This window comes from Asterias amurensis, chromosome 7, assembly GCF_032118995.1.
Source record: "Asterias amurensis chromosome 7, ASM3211899v1".
Classification (NCBI taxonomy): Eukaryota; Metazoa; Echinodermata; class Asteroidea; order Forcipulatida; family Asteriidae; genus Asterias; species Asterias amurensis.
In genome coordinates this window covers 16,082,661-16,103,397 of record NC_092654.1, presented here as the reverse complement: position 1 = coordinate 16,103,397, position 20,737 = coordinate 16,082,661, and the positions used below count along the sequence as shown (strand labels likewise).

The 20,737-nt window shown below is 40.3% G+C and overlaps 1 protein-coding gene across 1 annotated transcript; it reads left to right on the top strand.

Annotated features, from left to right (window-relative positions):
* The first annotated feature begins 261 nt into the window (after positions 1-261).
* LOC139939284 (uncharacterized) lies at positions 262-20,732 on the top strand. The gene is made up of 13 exons (XM_071935036.1): positions 262-564; positions 2,542-2,789; positions 3,247-3,443; positions 4,826-4,965; positions 5,375-5,634; positions 9,865-10,067; positions 11,562-11,665; positions 12,956-13,190; positions 14,097-14,338; positions 14,656-15,080; positions 15,487-15,595; positions 17,428-17,677; positions 17,928-20,732. The coding sequence occupies exons 1-13, from the start codon at positions 412-414 to the stop codon at positions 18,077-18,079; spliced, it is 2,718 nt and encodes a 905-aa protein (XP_071791137.1). The 5' UTR covers positions 262-411; the 3' UTR covers positions 18,080-20,732.
* The last annotated feature ends 5 nt before the right edge of the window (positions 20,733-20,737 follow it).

The following is a 20,737-nucleotide window of genomic DNA, read 5'->3' as shown; positions in this document are numbered from 1 at the left end:
TCTTGCGGGAGGAACTATTCCATTTTGGGGAACATGAGGTTCTCATTATTTTGTCTGAATGTGATGGAGTCGGACTCTTTCAAACCTTCCAATTGGCCGTACATGGTGACGATTTTAACTTCCCGAACACATTCCGAAGTGTTTTGGAAAAACCCAAGAAGAAATACTGCTTAACCCACTCACTGATCACAAAGCGAAGATCTATTGTCGATTAGGCGACCTGGATCCCGGGGTCAGAGGGTCTCTTGTTACTTATACCATTCCTTTTTATCAACTCATTGCGAGTCCCAGTTTTTTTGTTGGTTAGGGTTAGCTATAAATACCAGTACCCGATCATAGCACTTCCATATAAACGTATTGAACAGACAACCTGCGGAACATTGAACGGTATTTGCAGCACCGCCATAAAGTATGGCAGGTCGGATCCGACGGTATGCGACCTCCCTCTCCAGCTTGATCTTGTGGGTGTTTTGGCTCAAATTGACGGCAGCTAGTGACGGCTCGCAGGGACATTACGAAGGGGGGTCTCTCACATGGATCGCCGATCAAAACAATCCACGGAATGTAAGTAAAATGCTCATTGTTTTTGTTCTCTCTCTCAGTGTAAATTTAACTGGCCGTGTATTGGCAAGCGCACTGGACTCAATCTCTGGTTGGTGTGGGGGGTTCGAATCCTGGACATAGTCCTTACACACGGCCATTATTGCTTCGTCCTTCGGATTGGACGTAAAGCCGTTGGTGTCTCATGTTGTGTTAATGCACGTGAAAGAACCCATTACATTATTATCGTTGTTTTCTGGTATGCTTGGGGAAGATAGTGCCAAAGCGTCTGATGTAAACCGTTACATTGTGCTATGTTGATGGCCTGCTGGTGAAATGGGTCTTGCATAGCTTAGGTATGCTTGTAGCAACAATTTGAAAGCAGCGTTAGATAGGAGTTGCATTGTTAATATTTTTTGTTGAAGCTGGTGGTTGAAGAACAAATTAAAAAGGTTTGAAAAATTGAGCATGCTCTTCTCTTTCTTCTTCACTTTCTTATGTCGTATGATTCCTTATGAATTATTATTATGTCGTATTATCTCATTGATTAAAGGCAGTAGACACTATTGGTAATTGTCAAAGACTAGTCTTCACAGTTGGTATATCTCAATATATGTATAAAATAACAAACCTGTGAAAATTTGAGCTCAATCGGTCATCGAACTTGCGAGATAATGTTGAAAGAAAAAAACACCCTTGTCACACGAAGTTGTGTGCGTTTAGATGGTTGATTTCGAGACCTCGAGTTCTAAATCTGAGGTCTCGAAGTCAAATTCATGGGAAATTACTTCTTTCTCGAAAACTACGGCACTTCATAGGGAGCCGTTTCTCACAATGTTTTATATCATCAACCTCTCCCCATTACTCGTCAGAAAGGTTTTATGCTAGCAATTATGTTGAGTAATTACCAATAGTGTCCACTGCCTTTAAAGTTACCCAAATTCTTGATCGCTTTGCAGACTATGGATTTATGAATGTGAAAGAAAACTTGGGTTGAGCCCAACACCAACTGCAGCCATCTGGGCCTAATTTCATAAAGCTGTAAGCAGAAAAAATAATGCTTACTTAGCAAATTTCTTTGCTAAGCAAAAATTGAGTGGGACACCAGTTGCAACAATGCAAGCTTAATGTAATTTTGGCTGGCTACATGTTTCTGTTAAGTAACACTTTCCCGTGCTTATCAAGTTTCTGTGCTTACATGTTTTATGAAATCGGGCCTGAACGGCGGGTTGGTAAAGATTGACTCAATGTCGGTTTTGGTGTAGGGGCCTTCCACAAAACACTGCTTTTAAAGGCAGTGGACACTATTGGTAATTACTCATAATAATTATCAAGATAACAACTTACTTGGTAACAAGCAATGGAGATCTGTTGATAGTATAAAACAGTGTGAGAAACCGCTCCCTCTGAAGTGACGTAGTTTTCGAGAAAGAAGAAGTTTTCCTCGAATTTGATTTCGAGACCTTAGATTTAGAATTTGAGGTCTCGAAATCAAGCATCAGAAAGCACACAACTTTGTGTGACAAGGGTTGTTATTTCATGCATATGATGAGATACAGCAAGTGAGAAGACTGGTCTTTGACAATTGCCAATAGTGTCCACTGTCTTTAGCGAATGGAGTCTTTTAAATCAAAAGATTAAACGTAAGACTGCGTCAGCTGAACACTACTTGTTTAGCCACAATTTGATAACTGTGTATGCTTCCAAAAACTCAATGTTCCTGGGTTTCTCGATAACTATACAGATGGTATCTCTCCCCTTCAAGATCGAAATAATACTTTAGATTTTTTAAGAATATTGAAACTAAACAATATTGGGAAAAAGACGTAGACAAAAATTTTCTTTCAGTTGTTAAAAGATATATAGTTCGAGTGCATATAAACTGTGCTTCATGTTCGACTCGTCTCAGTAAACAAAATCAAAATATTTCCAAAGGAACAAAAAAAAAAACAATTCTCCGGAAAGAGTGGATCTTTATAATTTCTCTGTTTTCCCCAAAAGGTAAACATCACGTTCCAGTTGAACTTCAGACACAGCTACTTCAACGGCTACCTACACGAGCAATGCAGCGAAACCGCGATCCGGGAGAAGGAGGTACTGAGCACGGAGGGCTCGTTCCGGGTAGACGGTGAGAGAGTGACCTGGGCGAACTACGTCTGCACGGACTTCGACGAGGAGATTAATTGGAGCACTGGTAGCTTTACTTTCACTCATCGTCTGACTCCAGAACAAACAGGAATTGATGTCAAGTATGTATTGCAGGGGGTGTTTTGAACATTCTTTTCCTGCTCCATCTCCCGCAGAATGATGTAAACAATCCCGGTCATTACCTCATTGGGCCCTTTAAACATTTACTCCCTTCTCTGAAGGAAATTAATGTTCATTATGTTTGCACATTCTTAGTTTGTCTGAAGCCTTCTTTTTATGTTTGTTTGTATATGATTAACAAAGAATACATCTTTTACACCGTTTAAATGCTAAGAAATATGACTATCGGAAATATGTAAATCGGTGCCATGAAAACTAATTTTGACTGAACCCATGCATGTGAAAAAGAAAATCGCAGGCATATTTCTCGGGTGGGATTCGAACCCACGACCTTTGCAATTCTAGAGCAGTTGTTAGTCATAATTAATCGCCTGTTGTCCCTCTTGCTCGAGTGTTCGCTATACTTACAATGAAGTTAACAACAATCTTCATTTGCAGTTTCGAGGAGTGCTGCTGGCTGACAGAGATCGCCAATAACGGGCAGCAAGTCTCCGAGGGTCGGGGTTGGAACCTCGCCAGCAGGGTCGACATCTCCCCTCGCCCGGACAATAATAAAGTGAACCACCCACCGGTGTCACTGTCTCTGCCCGTATACCGGATGAAGAAGGGCTGCCCTGGTGTACTGTACATTCCTGGTAGGTCCAGTCCCCAAGCAGCTAAGCAAAAGAAAATGGTGCTTAGCTGAATAAGGCCACCGGCCAAACTGACATGTCACATGTACAATTTGTGACTGGTATCCTGCTCATATCTGCTTAGCAGACAATGATTTGTTAAGCAGCTCTATGAAGTTGGGCCCAGATGTCATTCCTTCAGTCTGTCATATTTTGATATCCGTATTTACTTAGTGCGATTATTTTCCCCACGGCAATAACACTTATCCACACAAACGAAACATGACACTGAAACGATCAATCATGCTCAAAAAGTTTTAACATAATTCATCATGAATGTGGCCAGTGTATCTAAGCTGTAATAACTTCGTGCAAGAAAAATGTCATATAGATTGTTCGTTGTTTTTTTCGCATATTTTGGTCTTCGTCTTAATGAATTGTGTTATTAATATATTATATGATGATAAATGTTCTGGTTGAGACTCTTAAAAGGCACTGGACAATGAACACGGTTGGTCGTTACTCAAAATACATGTTAGCATAACAGCAACTTACTAGGTAGTAACGAGCAACGGAGAGTTGTTGATAGTGAGAAACGACTCTCTCTCAAGTAACGTATTTTAAAGAAAAAGGTAATTTGTCACTTTTGTTTGAAGGTCTGAAGTCTTTCTCATGCATCTGAAAACACACAAATTAATTGTGCAAAAAGGGTACTTTTTCTTTCAGTATTATTTTGCAACTTAGATGACTAATATTGCGCCCAAATTTTTATAGATTTTGTTTAATGCATACACACCAAGTGAGAATACTGGTCTTTGACAGGCCAGTGCCGGTGTCGCATGCAATTATGTCCTCTATGCAATACTATCTGGACGGTTTTGCATATGCATTTGTGTCCGCCCGGACGCTGCTGCATTATGCAGTTGTGTCCACCTCCGTGCAAAACCGTCCTTGCGGTAAATTAAACACCCTTGATAGACGGAACACGTTCGCCATTTTTTTTTTTTACAAGCTAAGTGCATGTCATGAATGACATGGGAAATGTTCGGCCGTTGGGTATTCGCTGCAATCATAAAATACGTGAATATTCATTCTGCATATATGCCTACGTAGGTTCAGTGCCTGCACGCTCGCTTACGCGCGCACATACATGTACAGTCATGTACATGTCCGCCGGACGGTTTTTGCATAGCCCCGGACACGATTGCATATGCAGAAGTGTCCGGAGCGGTCAGTATTGCATGGCGAACACAATTGCGTCTGACACCGGCCTTTAAAGAATCGAGCCCAGCAAACATTGTATCATCCTCTCTTCACGGCCCCATCCCACCTTTATCCTTAACAGAACAATACAACCATTCTTTAAAAATGAAATGTTGTTGGCCATTGTTATACTTCGTCTTCAGCATTCGATCTTGACGATGACGAAATTCGGTGTAGGTGGACGGACCGTGACAGAAGAGAGTGTAATCTACACGATGGTGACGTGTGTGGCCCATTGTTTGTTGACTCAAAGAGGAAGAAATTAGGAGCAGAACTTAAAGAGGTGTGTTGCTTGAATTTTACTTTAACTTAAAAAACAATAATTATGCAAATCGAGGGTGCCCACTGACGGCGGATTGCCCCTTTCCTTGAGTACGGATGATATTTTGCAGTTCCCAGGCACTTGGCGATGCCGGGGGTCTGCGGCTCTCCTCCCCCGCCAAGTTTCACGTCCAATTGCAGGATGATCAGCCATTTGCGGGTAGAGCAGTAGAAGTTAAAGTTTACCGGGTCAGAAAATTTGTCAATTCCACTTTCACTTTTTAAATTATAAAATCGACTAAAAATGCATTTGCGGGACACTTATTCCCAGTCAGCATTTTACTTTGTTCAATTCCCGCTACAATACTTAAAAATAGAAACACCAATGTAATACATTTTTATTTCTAAACATGTATGTCTGAATTTTACAGGACACCTGTAAGTTGACATTTCGAGCCAAGAACCCCGTGGGTATCTACGCTTTGTCGGTCATGCTCGAAGACTTTGCTCCTACCGACCTTACCTCGCCACTCAGCAAGATCCCTCTACAGTTTCTCTTTGAGATCTTGCCGAATCAGGGACCTTGTCGACAGCCTCGGGTACTGGGTGGCCACGGCGAGTGTGTGACGGTACCGGCCGGTCAGGAGATGCAGCATACCATCTTGGCTCAGAGTTCCTCGCCAGAATTTGAGTATGTTACACTTTCCCTGTTTTATGTAAAATGCATGTATTGCGGCAAACATGGTTGTAACCATAAGAAAGAAACTACAACTTAGTAAACTTGCAGGTACAACCATGTGTAATTCTCTTTTGTTGGAGTGATTTGAATAGAGTCGGTGTGGTCACACACCTGACTGTAAAAATCATTCTAACACTAGAGGGTCAGTGTACTAAAACATGACCCATTCTGAGCCAGTATAACCCAAATCTGGATCAAAAATAACCCAGAAATGAGTCAAGCACAGAATCCGAGTTAATTTCTGGGTCGGTTTGACCCATGAGTAAAAAACAAGTTGACTTTAAAAAAACTTCAACTTACAAGATTCCAGCCGTAGATTTCACCAAACTCTACATAAACTTGGGTTTAATCTAAGGACTGAGGACGAATATAGTTCCGAAACCGTAGACGTTAGGACGCATTGAAACCATACGAAGTTAGAACGAGTTTTTACTCGAAACTCGTCCTAACTCAAACTAGGATTAATCCTATAGCGTTTGGTGAAATCGGCTTTTGGGGAGTTCAGTGTTTAATTATTAAAGTACGGATACGGGACCGATTGAAGAGAACTTAGTAAATATTAATCTAAAATCTGCTTATAAAAAAGTTTCTGTCAGAAACTTCCCCTCGACAGTGCGACGAAAAATCATGTCCTTCAAGCCTTTCATTTTGTATTTGACTTTTCCATATCAAAGTTGATAAAATATGCAGCTTAAAAGATGCCAGAGAAGTTCAGTGTTTACTGAAAGCACGAAAACGGGAACGATTGAATAGAACTTAGTAAATATTAATATTAAAGCATGTCTTGTATAAACAAGTTTCTGTCCGACATTTCCCCCTGAACATTTCTAAGAAAATCATGTCCTTCAAGCCTTTCACATTTTATTTGACTTTGCCATATCAAAATTTATCAAATCTGCAGCTTAAAAGTTTAGTGTTTACTGAAAGCACGGATATGGGATCGACTGAATAAAAAAAAGTAAATACTAATCTTAAGGATGTCTTATGCAAACACGTTTCTGTGCGATATTTACACACAATATAAAATGCCAGAAAATCATGTTAAATCCTCTCAAATTTGCCAATTCAAAAGAAGTATTATTGCTAAAGAACGTGCAAAGAACTATTAATGCACTGATTGTTAAGTTGACCATGGCGTGCAGATTTGAATAAATTCTCCCACATATCAATAACGATGTATGCCCCCATCAACAAGTGGGTCGTGCGTGACACCATATTTCAAAATCAGGTTGAATTTAAGCTCACCAAAAACTCGCAGTGCACGTAAAATCCTTGATAAAATTATGTCTAGTCTGTGTTTTTTTCTCTCCATGAAACGTCACCAGCTAAGATGACATATTAAAGATTACCTCATGGTGTGTTGGTTCAAAATAAATTAGGATTGAGATCATTGTACTTTATTTTACTATCAAGCCAGTCTCCATGTTCATTTTTTGAAATGTAATCCATTTCTGACAATACAACAATAATTCTTCTTCTTTAGCTCCGTAAAACGTGACCAGCTAAGATGACATTATTAATATACCGATTACATCATGGGGTGTTGGTCCAAAACTTGTGGGATACGTGACTGCACTTTTTTTTTCTCAAACCAGTTTTTCCCAGTCTCCTATTTAATTTTTTGAAATGTATTCCATTTCTGCCCATACAATAATAATTCAGGGTTTCCGTTTTCCATAGAACGTGACCCAGCTAATTTGATGACATATTAAAAGAGCGATTACATGGTGTGTTGATTCAACATGTTTAGAATAGAAATGACTGAACTTTTTTTTTCCAGCCAGTTTTTTCCCCACTCTCCTTTTTATGTATTGAAACGTAATTCATTTTTGATCGATGTATTAATTCGCGACCTTCGTATTCCTATCCGAGCGGGAATGGTGGGCGGAATACGTACACGTACTTAAGCAGGGGGCGAAGATGACATTAGTTACGGCGTCTTCGGAAGTAGTTTGCTGCTGTGGGGTTGACTGACAGCTCTTGAGATGGGAAACTTTGGGCATCACCGGGATGCATTTTTTTTTTTTTTTCCATCCTCACAAATTTTCCTGATTTTTGTTTAGAGATTCGGTTTTTAGAATCGATGTAAAAGGAAGAAAATCCCGATTGAACAGAACTACGAAAGTTGCAAGTTTTTTATGTATAGGCCACCGGGATGGGGCAGTATAATGTCTTAGCCCGCTGGGGGGGGGGGGAACAATAATGATACTCAAGTGTTTCTTAACATGTTTTAAATGCAGTGGGCATTATTGGTAATTACTCAAAATGATTATTAGCATAAAACCTTACTTGGTAACAAGTAATGGGGCGAGGTTGGTAGTATAAAACATTGTGAGAAACGGCTCCCTCTGAAGCGACGTAGTTTAGAATTTGAGGTCTCGAAATCAAGCATCTGAAAGTACACAACTTCGTGTGACAAGGGTGTTTTTTCTTTCATATTTATTTTGCGACTCCGACGACCGATCGAGCTCAAATTTTCACATGTATGGTATTTTATGCATATGCTGAGATACACCAAGTGAGAAGACTGGTCTTCGACAATTACCAATAGTGTCCACTGTCTTTAAACCGTGCTTCTGATGTAAGAACAAATGATGAAACGTGACCAGCTAGTTACAAGATATAAATTTTAAAACACCGAGAACATCGTGGTGTGTTGATTCAAAGCTTTTATGTATTGGAATTATTGTACTTTTTTCAAACCAATAAAACACACTCTCCCTTTTTATTTTGTGTGTGAAATGTAATCCATTTTTGATGGTAGTATTAATTCGCGGCCTTCATTTTCCCATCCGAGGGGCAGGGAACGGTGGGCGGAATACGTGCACGTACTAAGCAGGGGGGCAAAGATGACATTGTGGTCTAGCAGTTTCTTTGATTACTTTATTAGTTAGGGCGTCTTGGGTTAGTAGCTTGCCGCTGGGGTTGGGTTGACAATTCTTGAGAGGGGATACTTTGGGAATGCGCAATTTTCAATTTATTTTTTTAAGACTCACCTTTTCGAATCGATTTAGGAAGAAGAAATCCCCTTTCAAAAAGTACTAAGACAGTGGCAACTTTGATGTACTGAAAAAAAATCCTGATATTTTTTCCTAAGGGTTCCCTTTTTGAATCGATTTAGAAAGGAATAAATCCCCATTCAAAAGCATTTCGACAGTGGCAACTTTGATGAACGGACAAAATGTTGGCACCGGGATGGCGCCAATAATCTTCACGTAAAAGTGTCAACAGTGTTGTACATCTTCATTCGAAATAATAGTAATGAATGGTTTGCAATACACAACGTGGACCGCACACCAAACCTTTGCCAAATTTACTTCGAAATTTCATTTATTATTCACCATTGTCTTGGAAGTGTCCCATTCTTCATAGTCATCTAATGTCAGCCAACACACGACAACTAGCGAGAATTTTGTCAAACTAGGTTGTTGAGCGAGTGATTGAGAAAAACATCGAGTAGGCCTAGGCCTATTGTTTTTTTAAAGGTTTTTGTTGAGTCTGTGTCGAGTGACATTTTTTCTACTCCATGGCAGAATGCCAAACGGAATTGTTTCTGTGTTCAGGGGTAACTTTTCACACCAGGAAAAGGAATTTCGTGTACTTTTTTACATGACTAATAAAATATTGAATTGAATTGAATTAAATTTATATAATTCAGGTACCAGGAGTGCATAAGAAGTTAGCTCTTGGAGTAGCTATTCGTTATAAACGAATATGAATAACTATAAGTTATATTTTTTAAGAGGAACTTTAGTTGTGATTCTTCATTTTTATATCCTTTTAAAGGCAGTGGACACTATTGGTAAATACTCAAAATAATTTTTTTATCATAGAACCTTCCTTGATTTCGAGTAATGGGGAGAAGTTGATAGTATAAAACATTGTGAGAAACGGCTCCCTCTGAAGTGACGTAGTGTTCGAGAAAGAAGTAATTTTCCACGAATTTGATTTCAAGACCTCAGATTTAGAACTTGAGGTCTTGAAATCAAGCATCTGAAAGCACACGACTTTGTGTAACAAGGGTGTTATTTCTTTCAGTATTGACTTGCAACTTCGACGACCAAAATGAGCTCAAATTTTCACAGGTTTTTTATTTTATGCATACGTTGAGATACACCAAGTAAGAAGACTGGTCTTTTTCAATGTCTTTAACCCAATTTATTTGTTTGATACTTCTTACAGAATTACCAGTATTGATACAATAAAGTCTCGCGGCATCAGCGTATCTCCCGTCAAGAAGGTGGACGGTACCGACGCCGACTATTTCATCACGCTGACGTGGACACCGGCCATTGGTCAGCTCGGACGTCACATGGTTTGTTACAGAGCTGAGGAGGAAGGGGATTTCTCGAGTGACGCAGCGTGTGTCTACATCAACGTTGTGGGTAAGTGTTAGGGCGTAGGGTATGAACTTTTCTCAATAGTGTTATCACTTGCTTCCCTGAGCTATCCTTTTCTGTCCAGGTGGCCCATAAAAAAAGGCTACAATGGCCTCGCTCCTACGCGCCCTGTCCCTGACTACTGTCTTGGCATCATTCCAGCTCCTCCACCAATAGGGCCTTGTCACACGAGGCAACTTTTGCAGGCAACTTGGAGGCAACCAACTGCAGTGCGTGCTTCAAGCCAACCTTGGTAGCATGTGAAATATTTTAAGATCCCCAAGGAAATACTTGACCATTTAAAATGCGAATGCCTTTCTTCTTGGAAAACTGGTTGTCTGTCTTTCGTGACATGGTCTTATTAACACTTACCCCTTGTCTCATCACTTTTTTTTTACCCACCATCCTTCGCTTGCAGTCGCAGGGCACTGATTTGTTTTGTCCAACATTCACAAACCTAAAGGACCGTATCCGAATTGGTGACTGGCTGCGGCTACAGCTATGTTGCTTTGGACATCATTTACCTCAGCCGTATCCGTATCTGTAGCCGTTATAGCTAAAGTTTACAAAAAGATGGGTAGCACAAAGCGTCTTTGCCCGCCATATTTTATTAACATTGGAAAAGGGCAAGTGTGTACGCGCTGCGCAGAACTCTCAGCCAATGATATTCTTTCACACGTGCACGTTTCATCAAAGATGGCGGTCAATGACGTCATGAGCCATCATTCAATTCTGACACGTGGGCTGAGTCAGGCACATTGTGTATGACGTAGTCCTCTATGCCACAAACATTTACTGACGTCACAACATTTACCATTGTGATCCGTTGTAAAATGTTGCTTTGGACATTTCGCTTTATGGAAGTTGTGAAAGAGTAAGCTGTGCTGATGTCCTAACAGACATTATCTTTGATGGTTGCTGCTTACTAGTTGTTGTTGTACCTAAATCATAGTCCCAATGTAAGTAACCAACTCACTGTTAACCAATTGAGTGTGACTGTACACGCAGCAAATATTGGGGTTAGGTCGCTGGGTGGCAGTAGACTAATTGCCAGGATGTTGAGAAAAGAGAACCAGCTATTGCAAACTGCCTATCAACTAAAGGGACCTATGGTATAAATGCAACAGGTAGTTAATGGCCTGACGTTTCGATCCTAGCAGAGACTTTCCAAAGGCTACACAAATTATGTTCTTAGAAATCTGAGCATGCTCAGAACTATACAAACAAAAGAAATTACCAGATAAGTCTGGTTCCACCTAGCGTTCTAAACTCTCAGTTGCACCCATTGATCGCCATTGTATAATAGAGATCAATGGTTGCACCGCCTCCCAGCCAGTTAATGAGTGAATTGAGAAGCAATAGTGAATCTAGAAGAGAAAATCCAATCTGGGCCCAATTCCGCCATGCCTTTGATTATGACGACACAGCCCCTTTAAAACTTAATTTCTAAACCATAGTTGTTGAGTTTCTCACAAATTCAAAGTATTAATCTTAACACAGATCCAGAGCATTTTGTGCCCTTTTTTGTAATGACGTCAGAGTCTGTACCAGCACCAGGATCAAATGTAACAGAGAGAGAAATTGTTATCAAGTTTAACAAGCAGGTAATGTTTTTCAATTTTCAAATTCAAAAAGTTAAACAAAGAATGTAACTAATCCTCTAAAAGCCTAACACAAATATTAGGAGAACAGAACACACTTCTCACATGCTATGAACTTATGTATCAAGTTTTTCAGACGGTCCCTTATTCCATATTTACTTTGACATTATTTCCGATGGCATAGGACCTTGAATCGCCAAGTGGAATCTATTTCAATAATTTAAAGTTTTATTCAATTTCACTGTCCGGTGTTGGGCTTTATAATAATAGAGGACCTGCATGGCTACTTTGGATTAGGAACACCCAAAACGCGGGTAAATTGATAAATTGAGAAGGTTCAAGCAATTTCCCTTTAGTTTTCAGTTAACGGGGGTCAGACGTTGTTATTTGGTTGGTTATTGTAAAGATGTATTGGTCTCCAGAGGGGTTTGGCGCGCAATGATTGAACCATCTCAGTGGGATCGTTAGGAACTCAACCTACATTATTGAGGTGAAGATTTGATTTCAGAAGGGGTCAGGGGTCAGGAAAGAATGTTTTCATGCTTTGCGGGTTTGAAGGAGGAAGAAGGAGGGGGAAGAAAATGTTTCGCGTGAAGTGCGCGTGTGGATACTAGAAGTGAAGTCTCATTCTACTTGGTATGAATGTCTTTAAAGGGAGGGTATATTTTTGGAAATCACTCTACCTTTTGTTTTAATAAACTGAATGTCCACTTCTTTTTGCTGTTGATTTCCCCTTAAAGAAAAGCGGCAGTGACGAGATTGTGGGAATTCAAAATGTTCCTTTTAATTAAAGAAGTGTTACTCTTTGATAGGAAAGTTTTGTTATGAATGCCCCAAGTTGCTTGGTCGCCCGCTAAAACCTACTCCACAAAGTCCACCGTGCCTTCTTATAAAGTCAAACCCGATGGATGGTATCACAAACTTATTAATGTCAATAGTTAATTATAAATAAATGAAGATTCCATTGTGTTGCATTTTGCGTATAGTATAGATTACAAATTCCTCCACACGTATACCAATTCGCTATTTTATATCCTAGCTTTCTGCCTTTATTCAGGGCAGTGGTTTCCAGTACAGCTTCCATAATTCATTTTCTAATTCCTGAACATCATGCACGGTAGTTTGTTAAGAAAACCTATGGACCCAGATTGATTGCTGAACTTGTTTTTTTTTCGTAAATGGTGTTTGAAGCTTTGCATGGTGTGGAGAATAAGAGTAAACAGTTACTCTTGTTTTCTTTCGTTCGTCCGTCGTGGTACCTCCCCTGAAAACAATATTATTCGTTTTGACCAGATTTTGAGACCGAAGGAGTCCGGGTTTGTCACCATTCTGGACGCCGAGGGAGAGGTCATTTATACGGAGGACACCAAGAGGAGTGAAGTGGATGGGAACGATCTCAGCTTCAGCCTTCCCTTCGATCTGGTGTACGGAGCAACCTATCGGATCGAGGTAGACTCAGATGCAGTCAGGACCAGACGTCGCTGCGAGGCAAGACTCTCTCGGACCGAGTGGAGCTTCACCTGGATGGGTGAGCTAAATCGTGACGATGTAGTCCCGCTGCTAAAATAATATAGGATTCGAACAGCCTCTAGCTACAGGGCAATCACTTCCGGCTTGGTCTTTAGATAGGCACTCTACGCTTGACGTACTCTCTAAATGTAAAAGAGTAAAAAACACCACTCTTTACATTTCGAGCTGTCCTTCATATGGCTCTTCAAAAAGAGTGTTGGTTATTTCACTCTTTAAGGGGGGTTTCACTCCAGGACAGAGTGAAAAATCACTCGAAAAGATGAAAAACACCACTCTTTACATTTCGAGCTGTCCTTCATATGGCTCTTCAAAAAGAGTGGTGGTTATTTCACTCTTGTAGAGGGGTTTCACTCCAGGACAGAGTGAAAAATCACTCGAAAAGATGAAAAACACCACTCTTTACATTTCGAGCTGTCGTTCATATGGCTCTTCAAAAAGAGTGGTGGTTATTTCACTCTTTTAGAGGGGTTTCACTCCAGGACAGTGTGAAAAATCACTCAAAAAGATGCAAACTTCAATCTAAAAGATTGGAAGACCACTCGAAAAAGAGTTGTCCTCCATATGGCTCTTGAAATGGTGTTTTTCGCTCTTTTACATTAAGAGAGTATGGGAGTTTCCTCCTCTGTCCACTATCGTCTGTGATTTTGTTGAATGTTTTTATCTGTACAGACTCTCTATCCTGTAAAACAAGTGTATCATTGTAAAACATAATCTAGTAAATGACAGTATACGCTGAATAAGCTTGTATGTGCAAGTCTATATAAAATTTAAATCATTCTGCCTTTTAAATTACCGAAAGAGTAGGCCTACCTTAATAACCCCCAATTTTAAACAAACATTACAAAACACTACCCTTAGTAACAGAGCAAGGGAAAACGAAGTTTAAATCACGTTTACGTTACAGGACGGAAACTGCCCGCCATGATCGAGGCTCCACTACGGACGGCCCGCCCGAGGGCACCAGGGTCCAGCCCGGTAGACTGCCACGGCAACTTCATGCAAGTCTTTGTCTCCAAGCGGCTCTCCGGAGTCATAGACCCGCGCACAATGTACCTCAATGATCAACGGTGTAAAGGAATGGATTACAACGCAACGCATTACGTCATCGGGACGTCATACAATGGGTGTGAAACAGCTGTTACTAAGGTAATTTTTTATATCATAAAATGATAAAAAAAATAGCATTGATATTTCTAGTACGTCATGCAAAACAGAAGAACTCTGCTGTTATACTCAAAGACAACCATACTTCGAAAGCTATGGTTTCTGAAATAGATGTTTTGAGATGTGTTTTGAATTCGGAACAAGTTTCTGCTTTATTACAGGAATCATTTATTTATGTTGTCTGTGTTGAAGTGGGACGCTATTCCAAAGAGCATGTGAAAAGCATGTTGATCTGCTGTTTTCCATCGATTTTCAAACTGCAACTGGTTTTTAAAGTGTTTGTTTTGTGAAAATGTCAGGAAGAAAACGGGCTCGAGATTGGTCTCGTCACCTTCGAGAACACAGCTCACATCCCACCCCAACCGTACACATCCGGCAGCGAGATCACGCGAGATCACAACATCGAGATCCACCTCGGGTGCCGTGTCCACGAAAGCTCAGTGAATTATCTGTCGTTCGACCCCAACGTCACAACTCTCGTGTTCTACGACGAAGGGTACGAAAGGTACAACTTTTCGCTCGAGATGTTCGACGACGGCAGTTTCACCACGCCGTTAAAATCGAACACTTTCCCCATGAGGGTCCAGCTGCATGACACGATGCACTTCGAAGCCCGAGTGAAATGCCACCCTGGGAAAGACTGTTCCCTCGTGCTCGACAGGTGCTGGGCCACGCCCTCTACGAACCCATTTGACTTCACTCGTTTTCCTTTCCTTGAGGATGGGTAAGTTAGGCCGTTGTGGCAGGAGATTCTGTCAAGATTCTGCCCCCCCCCCCCCTATGGCGAACTTTACACAAAATACTTGTAACAGCGCCCTGTTTTTAATCATCCTTCTACAACCCATGTTAATTTCCCATGGGGGGGGGACATGATAAATCCAAACCTATCGTGCACAAAGACTGTTTTTCAGTGTGTAAGAAATGTACGACGAACTTATTTCGTCATTTTCACCTCGATTTGTTCACATTAATTTGAATATTGATAGAAGTACACTGCTTGCTGAACGAAGATGCGTTTTCGTTGTCAGTGTTCCGAAGCAAGATTCTTTTATGAGTCATTTCAGCTTCTTTGATGTGTATTTGTAACATGTTCAATTAATAGTCCGCTGTTGGTTGGTACTTGTTTTCAGGTGTCCCCGTGATGACACCGTACAGTTGCTAGTCTCACCTTCAAGCAGCCGGAAGCGATTTTCCCTCAGCTCATTTGCTTTCCTTGGAGAACACCACATTAATGGCCCGGTAAGTCATTATAAGTAACGAATGACTTTTGCCCCAATCGTCATAGTGACAATCCCAATTTCACACAGGAAACAACTATACTTCTGTAAATACAATTATTGATATAAGCGTGGAACCAAGCACGAACAAAGAAATAACCTAAACAAATCCGGTTATCTGTTTCTGCTTAATACCTAGCCTCTTTATAAAAAAACGGGTCAGAATGTACCCATAATTCGAGTACCAGTGTGCTTGCAGCCGACTGCACGAAACGCTAGTCAATTTCACCCTTTTAGGGCCAGGCTCACACGGAAAATGCTTTAAAGAAAAAATGGGATTTGAATCCAACTCCGCGTCATCAATGCATAGTTTGTAAAAACATAAAACTGAGACTGATCACGGTTTCAAAACATTTGTTTTTTCTTTTATACTTATTAATCACTGATTTCCAATAAAGAAGAAAAATTACTGCACTGTAGGATGGATACAAAATATGATCGGTAATAAAAAATAAAGAAGACATTTCATGAAGGTCACTATACACCTCCACCTGGTAAAAACCGCGGGGGTATTGGTTATACATCGGTATGAATTATAGTCAAAACGCGCTGTTATCATTATTAAGAGACTAGACACATTAAATCACCCATGGGGAGGGACCCACATGAGTAGCACAAAAAAGAAATTCATGTTTATAGAAAATTGATTGATTCCATATTTTCAAGTGGAAAGGGAGGTTTTTTTGTCCCACTGTGATTTTGAGTCATTCCGCTGTAGTTGACACATAGCTCAATTTTGTATCGCGTCTGGTTACCGCAGGGGAAACCTAATGCAAAAGGTCGCATGGGTGGATTGCCAGGTGCGTTAATTTTAGCTTTTTTAGACAAAAATTTGCTGACAAAACGTAAAATGTTGTCAAAACTTTGTTTGACCTTTATGTGTTTAGGCCAATGTACCATGTGGTCTCAAATTAAGGAAGGACCCCAAGGTCACATTCATATCGGTCGATCTCAAAACAAATTCGATTGCAAAAATGGTGGTCGGTCCTGGGCCCAATTTCATAGAGTACAAAAATTTGCTAAGCATGACATTTCTTCCTTGATAAAAACAGGATTACCAACCAAATTTCCATTTGTTGCATAATTGCTAGTTACTGGTGTTCAGCTGTTGCTTGCTCATCTTGAAAATCGAGTGGAAATTTGGTTGGTAACCCTCTTTTTATCGAGGCAGAAATTTCATGCTAAGCAAATTTTGGTCCTTATCATCTACAAAAAACTGGGCCCTGGGCTTCGATGGGGTAGGATAGTTTTTGTAAGTAGGATTTGAAACTTTGCATGGTGGAAAAACGATCTAAGTAAGGTTTGCGGTAACACCATTAAATAATGCCTATCTCTAAATGAGTTGGGTGGTTCTGAAAACAACCGTAGGTTTCAAACACCCTAAAAACTCATGGTTCTTATCCAGATTTTGGTGCACATGGATCTGATTTGGGTCACGCAGACCCAACTCATTTCTATGCATTTTTTAGTACAAATCCCGAGTCTTATAGACCCAGAAATGTGTAAGGACCCATGGGATCCGTAATCCGGGTAATTTCTGATCCAGAGGTTTGTAAAGTTTGGGACACCCAAACCGGTAACCCTCACTGCGTATTCCTTAAGGGGACATTCTTCGCTCCCTCATGGTTTTCGGCGGAATCTCAAAAACGCGACCACCTTGAAGTTCACATGAAGGCTTTACCTTATACATCTACATTTATTCATCAGGATTAAACAATTACACGGTTCAGAAAACCAAAGGTATACTTTGTAAAGATGTAAAACAATTTTGTTCGTTTTGATTTATGATTGCAGGTGTACGTACACTGCGAGATGAGGGTCTGTTACGCCATGGAGTTTGATGCCGCATGCGAGACGGTTTGCACCGACCCTTCGCTGGAGGAGTTCATCGGCGGGGTCAGCGAGCGGGGATCAGGTGATGAAGTGAATCATCTGTTGCAGCACCAGGCTAAACATGGCTCCTCTTCCCCCGGTAAAACGTCTCACTCTCGGGCTCATGTAACGACAAGACACGTCAGGAATGCACGGGCGTCGGAAAGTGGTGGTGAGCATCAGTAGTGTTTAGGGTCCCCTCCCCTTCCTGCACAAAATAATGAAAATATGTTCAAACATTTTTACAAATATTAAAATATTAAAAAAAAAGTTTTCATTTTTTTTTTTTTTTTTTTTTAAACAAAGACAAAAAATTTTGCACATACAAAAACAAACAAAACGTTTATTTTTGATATTTTCGCATTTTTTTTAACCTTTGATATTTTACCCGAAGTGTATTCTAATCTTATTTATTGATACAGCTGGCTACCATGAGTATTCACCACTAGGCTTCAATGCAGACGTTGTTGAGATTTCCATGTTGGGTGGTATCATGGCCTTACTGATGGTTCTGATCGGCATTCATTGTGCCAGATGGAGAAGCGACTCCAAAAAGACTAACGCCGACGTCTAGGGAGCGGGGACTTGCCACAAAATGGAGGAAGGCCAGTTATTATTTCACTATAGGATATAAGTTGCTTTCTCAGCCCGGTAAACAACGCAGGTGGTTCACAATAAAGCGCGACACCAAGAGTTTGTTCCGGCGTTATTTTTTTGTTATACCGCAGTTAGACTGGGCCCCTGGATAAAGACAGGTACCTGCCGCTAGATCCATTGGATACAATGATGTTGGATAAACGTGCAACCATTTTTTTTATTCTTTCCAAAACACTACACTACTGTCAAGTCCGCAATAGAATTTGACTGCGTATCTCTATGTAAAATTAATGAGGTCAAAGGTTAAAACATACGCCAGTTTTTGATGCCGATGTCAGATGCAATTGTGTCCCATGCAATACTGTCCGCTCCGGACACTTTTGCTATGCAAAACCGTCCGGTGGACATGTACATGACTGTGCATGTATGTGCTACGTATATGCAGCATGAATATTCACGTATTTTATGATTGCAGCGAATACCCAACAGCCGAACATTTCACATGTCATTCATAAAAAATAACGAACGTGTTCCGTCGACCAAGGGCGTTTAATTTACTGCAAAGACGGTTTTGCACGGGGGCGGACACAAATGCATATGCAATTGTGTCCGGGCGGACACAATTGCATTAGGCAGCAGCGTCCGGCGGACATTTCCATATGCAATAATGTCCTCCGGAAAGTATTGCAGGACATAATTGCATGCGACACCGGTCTCTGGAGTTATTCACGAGCCTCGAAGTTTGTCGTCAGATGTTCAGGCTATACGGCGAAAAGGACTTGTAACAGAACACTGTCAATTCCTGTCTTGAGAATAGGAGACTACGTTAACGTTTGTTTTTAAACAATCCTCCGATTGTTAATTTTTGGGGGTCCGGGCTTTGGCTTTCCCTTTTTGAAATATTACCCCTGGGAAACATGTGCATAACGGCATTGATAACGTAGTCTCGTCTCAAGACAGGAATTGGCAGTGTTACAGTTCAAAACCCCTCGCTGTGGTGTAAGAATGATGGCGTTACCCACAACGCCCAACCCCCCCCCCCCCCCCTCCCAAAGGGTAAACAAATGCAGCTTCATAACTTCAAAAGTTTAAATAACGGACGCCTTAAAGAACCATATCAGGTGGGTTCTGACGACCCATTTTCCCGCATGTTTGCATTCTGAAATTATTATGGCTGCACCCCCTGGGCAAACGCATGGTGGCGCTGTACTGTCAATCACCGATTTGTTGAAGCATTTCCACTTCCGAATTAGAAGCTGCGGCTTTTCCTTATAGCTAGCCTATGCTTCAACGCACGTTTACTTTGTGATGCAGCCATATCCTAGGGAGCCCTAGCCGCTAACGGACAAGCCCTATAGCTACCAATGATTTTTTTTTTTTTCCTTCTTTTTCTTGGGGGGGGGGGGGGTATGTAATACAATAAAACGGCCTTGTGTTCTGTCTGACACCCGTATGTACTGTCTTTTCATGTATGTCTGTCATTTTTTTCTGTTCGTCCATGGGCTGGGGAACAAAAGATGTTGTTATACCTCGGTTACAAATTGTGAAGTTTCATTAGTCGAGAACCAATCACGTGATGTGATACAAATGCGCACCACGGATTTGTTCTCTTTAAAAAGTTTGTTGCGCTAAAAGAGTTGTTAATTTTCATATCATATAATTATGTTTATTTGTGTAGGCCATAAGTATTGATGTTTTTTTAATTCACAACAGTATATTTCCTTTCGTGAATGTTTAATAGTTCGCATGACGTCAGTGGTAGTAGGACTAATGGAAATACCAGAATTTTCCGACTTTATTTTGTCAGCGTATGACATTAATTATACAGACTCCATTCTGCTTATACTTTGTCTTAACTTTCAGTTTGTTTTATAGTCGCATTACAATTCATGCACAATAAAGACGTTTTTATGACACAAGTCATGTATAGTTAAATAGCTTTTAAAGTGTACATTCACACAGAACTTTTGTAAAAAAAATATAGCTTTTCAGATTTAAGCTTTTTGCTTGTAATTAAATAGATAACAATAGTTATGTGTATACTTTACATTCTTTTTAGAAATGATTTACCATTTGCAGCTTAAAGCATAATAATGGCCTATTGTTTTACTATTCCCCCCAAACTAGAAGTGTTCAAATTTGACACTTCGTGAGTCTGTCCTCAACATTATTACAGAACAAATTTCAGTCTTTACAATGTTCTGCACACCCTTCATGCGATTTGAGTTGAAGTCACACAGTAAACATAAACAAATATTAGTAAGTTGCGTTGTTCGACCCTCTTTTTAATCGAAACAGTTACTCAAGTAATAAACAAGCCTATCAGCTGGTAGTTGTAAAATAGTTAAAGGAGACAAAAAGTCGTGCAATTTAATTCAAATAATTTAGACCAGTCTGTCCAAATTAATTATGTATTATGGATATCACTTATTTCACACCTTCCCTTAGAGTTTATCGCTCTTTGTTGATTGAATGTTCGCTGTATTTTAATAATTAACTTGCTGTGATGATATATCAAAGTAAAACAAAAATAACCTGCTTGTAATTGTTTGATCGATAACAGTTTATTATATATTATATTTTAAACCAAAACTTTATGATCTTCCGAATAAAGACACAATTTAAAATCACAGTG

Excerpts from the sequence above, each read along its gene's own strand:
- LOC139939284 (XM_071935036.1), top strand. The coding sequence starts at position 412 with ATGGCAGGTCGGATCCGACGGTATGCGACCTCCCTCTCCAGCTTGATC. Across the intron at positions 3,444-4,825 it reads TGGTGTACTGTACATTCCTG|CATTCGATCTTGACGATGAC; the intron begins GTAGGTCCAGTC and ends CTTCGTCTTCAG. Across the intron at positions 5,635-9,864 it reads AGTTCCTCGCCAGAATTTGA|AATTACCAGTATTGATACAA; the intron begins GTATGTTACACT and ends TACTTCTTACAG.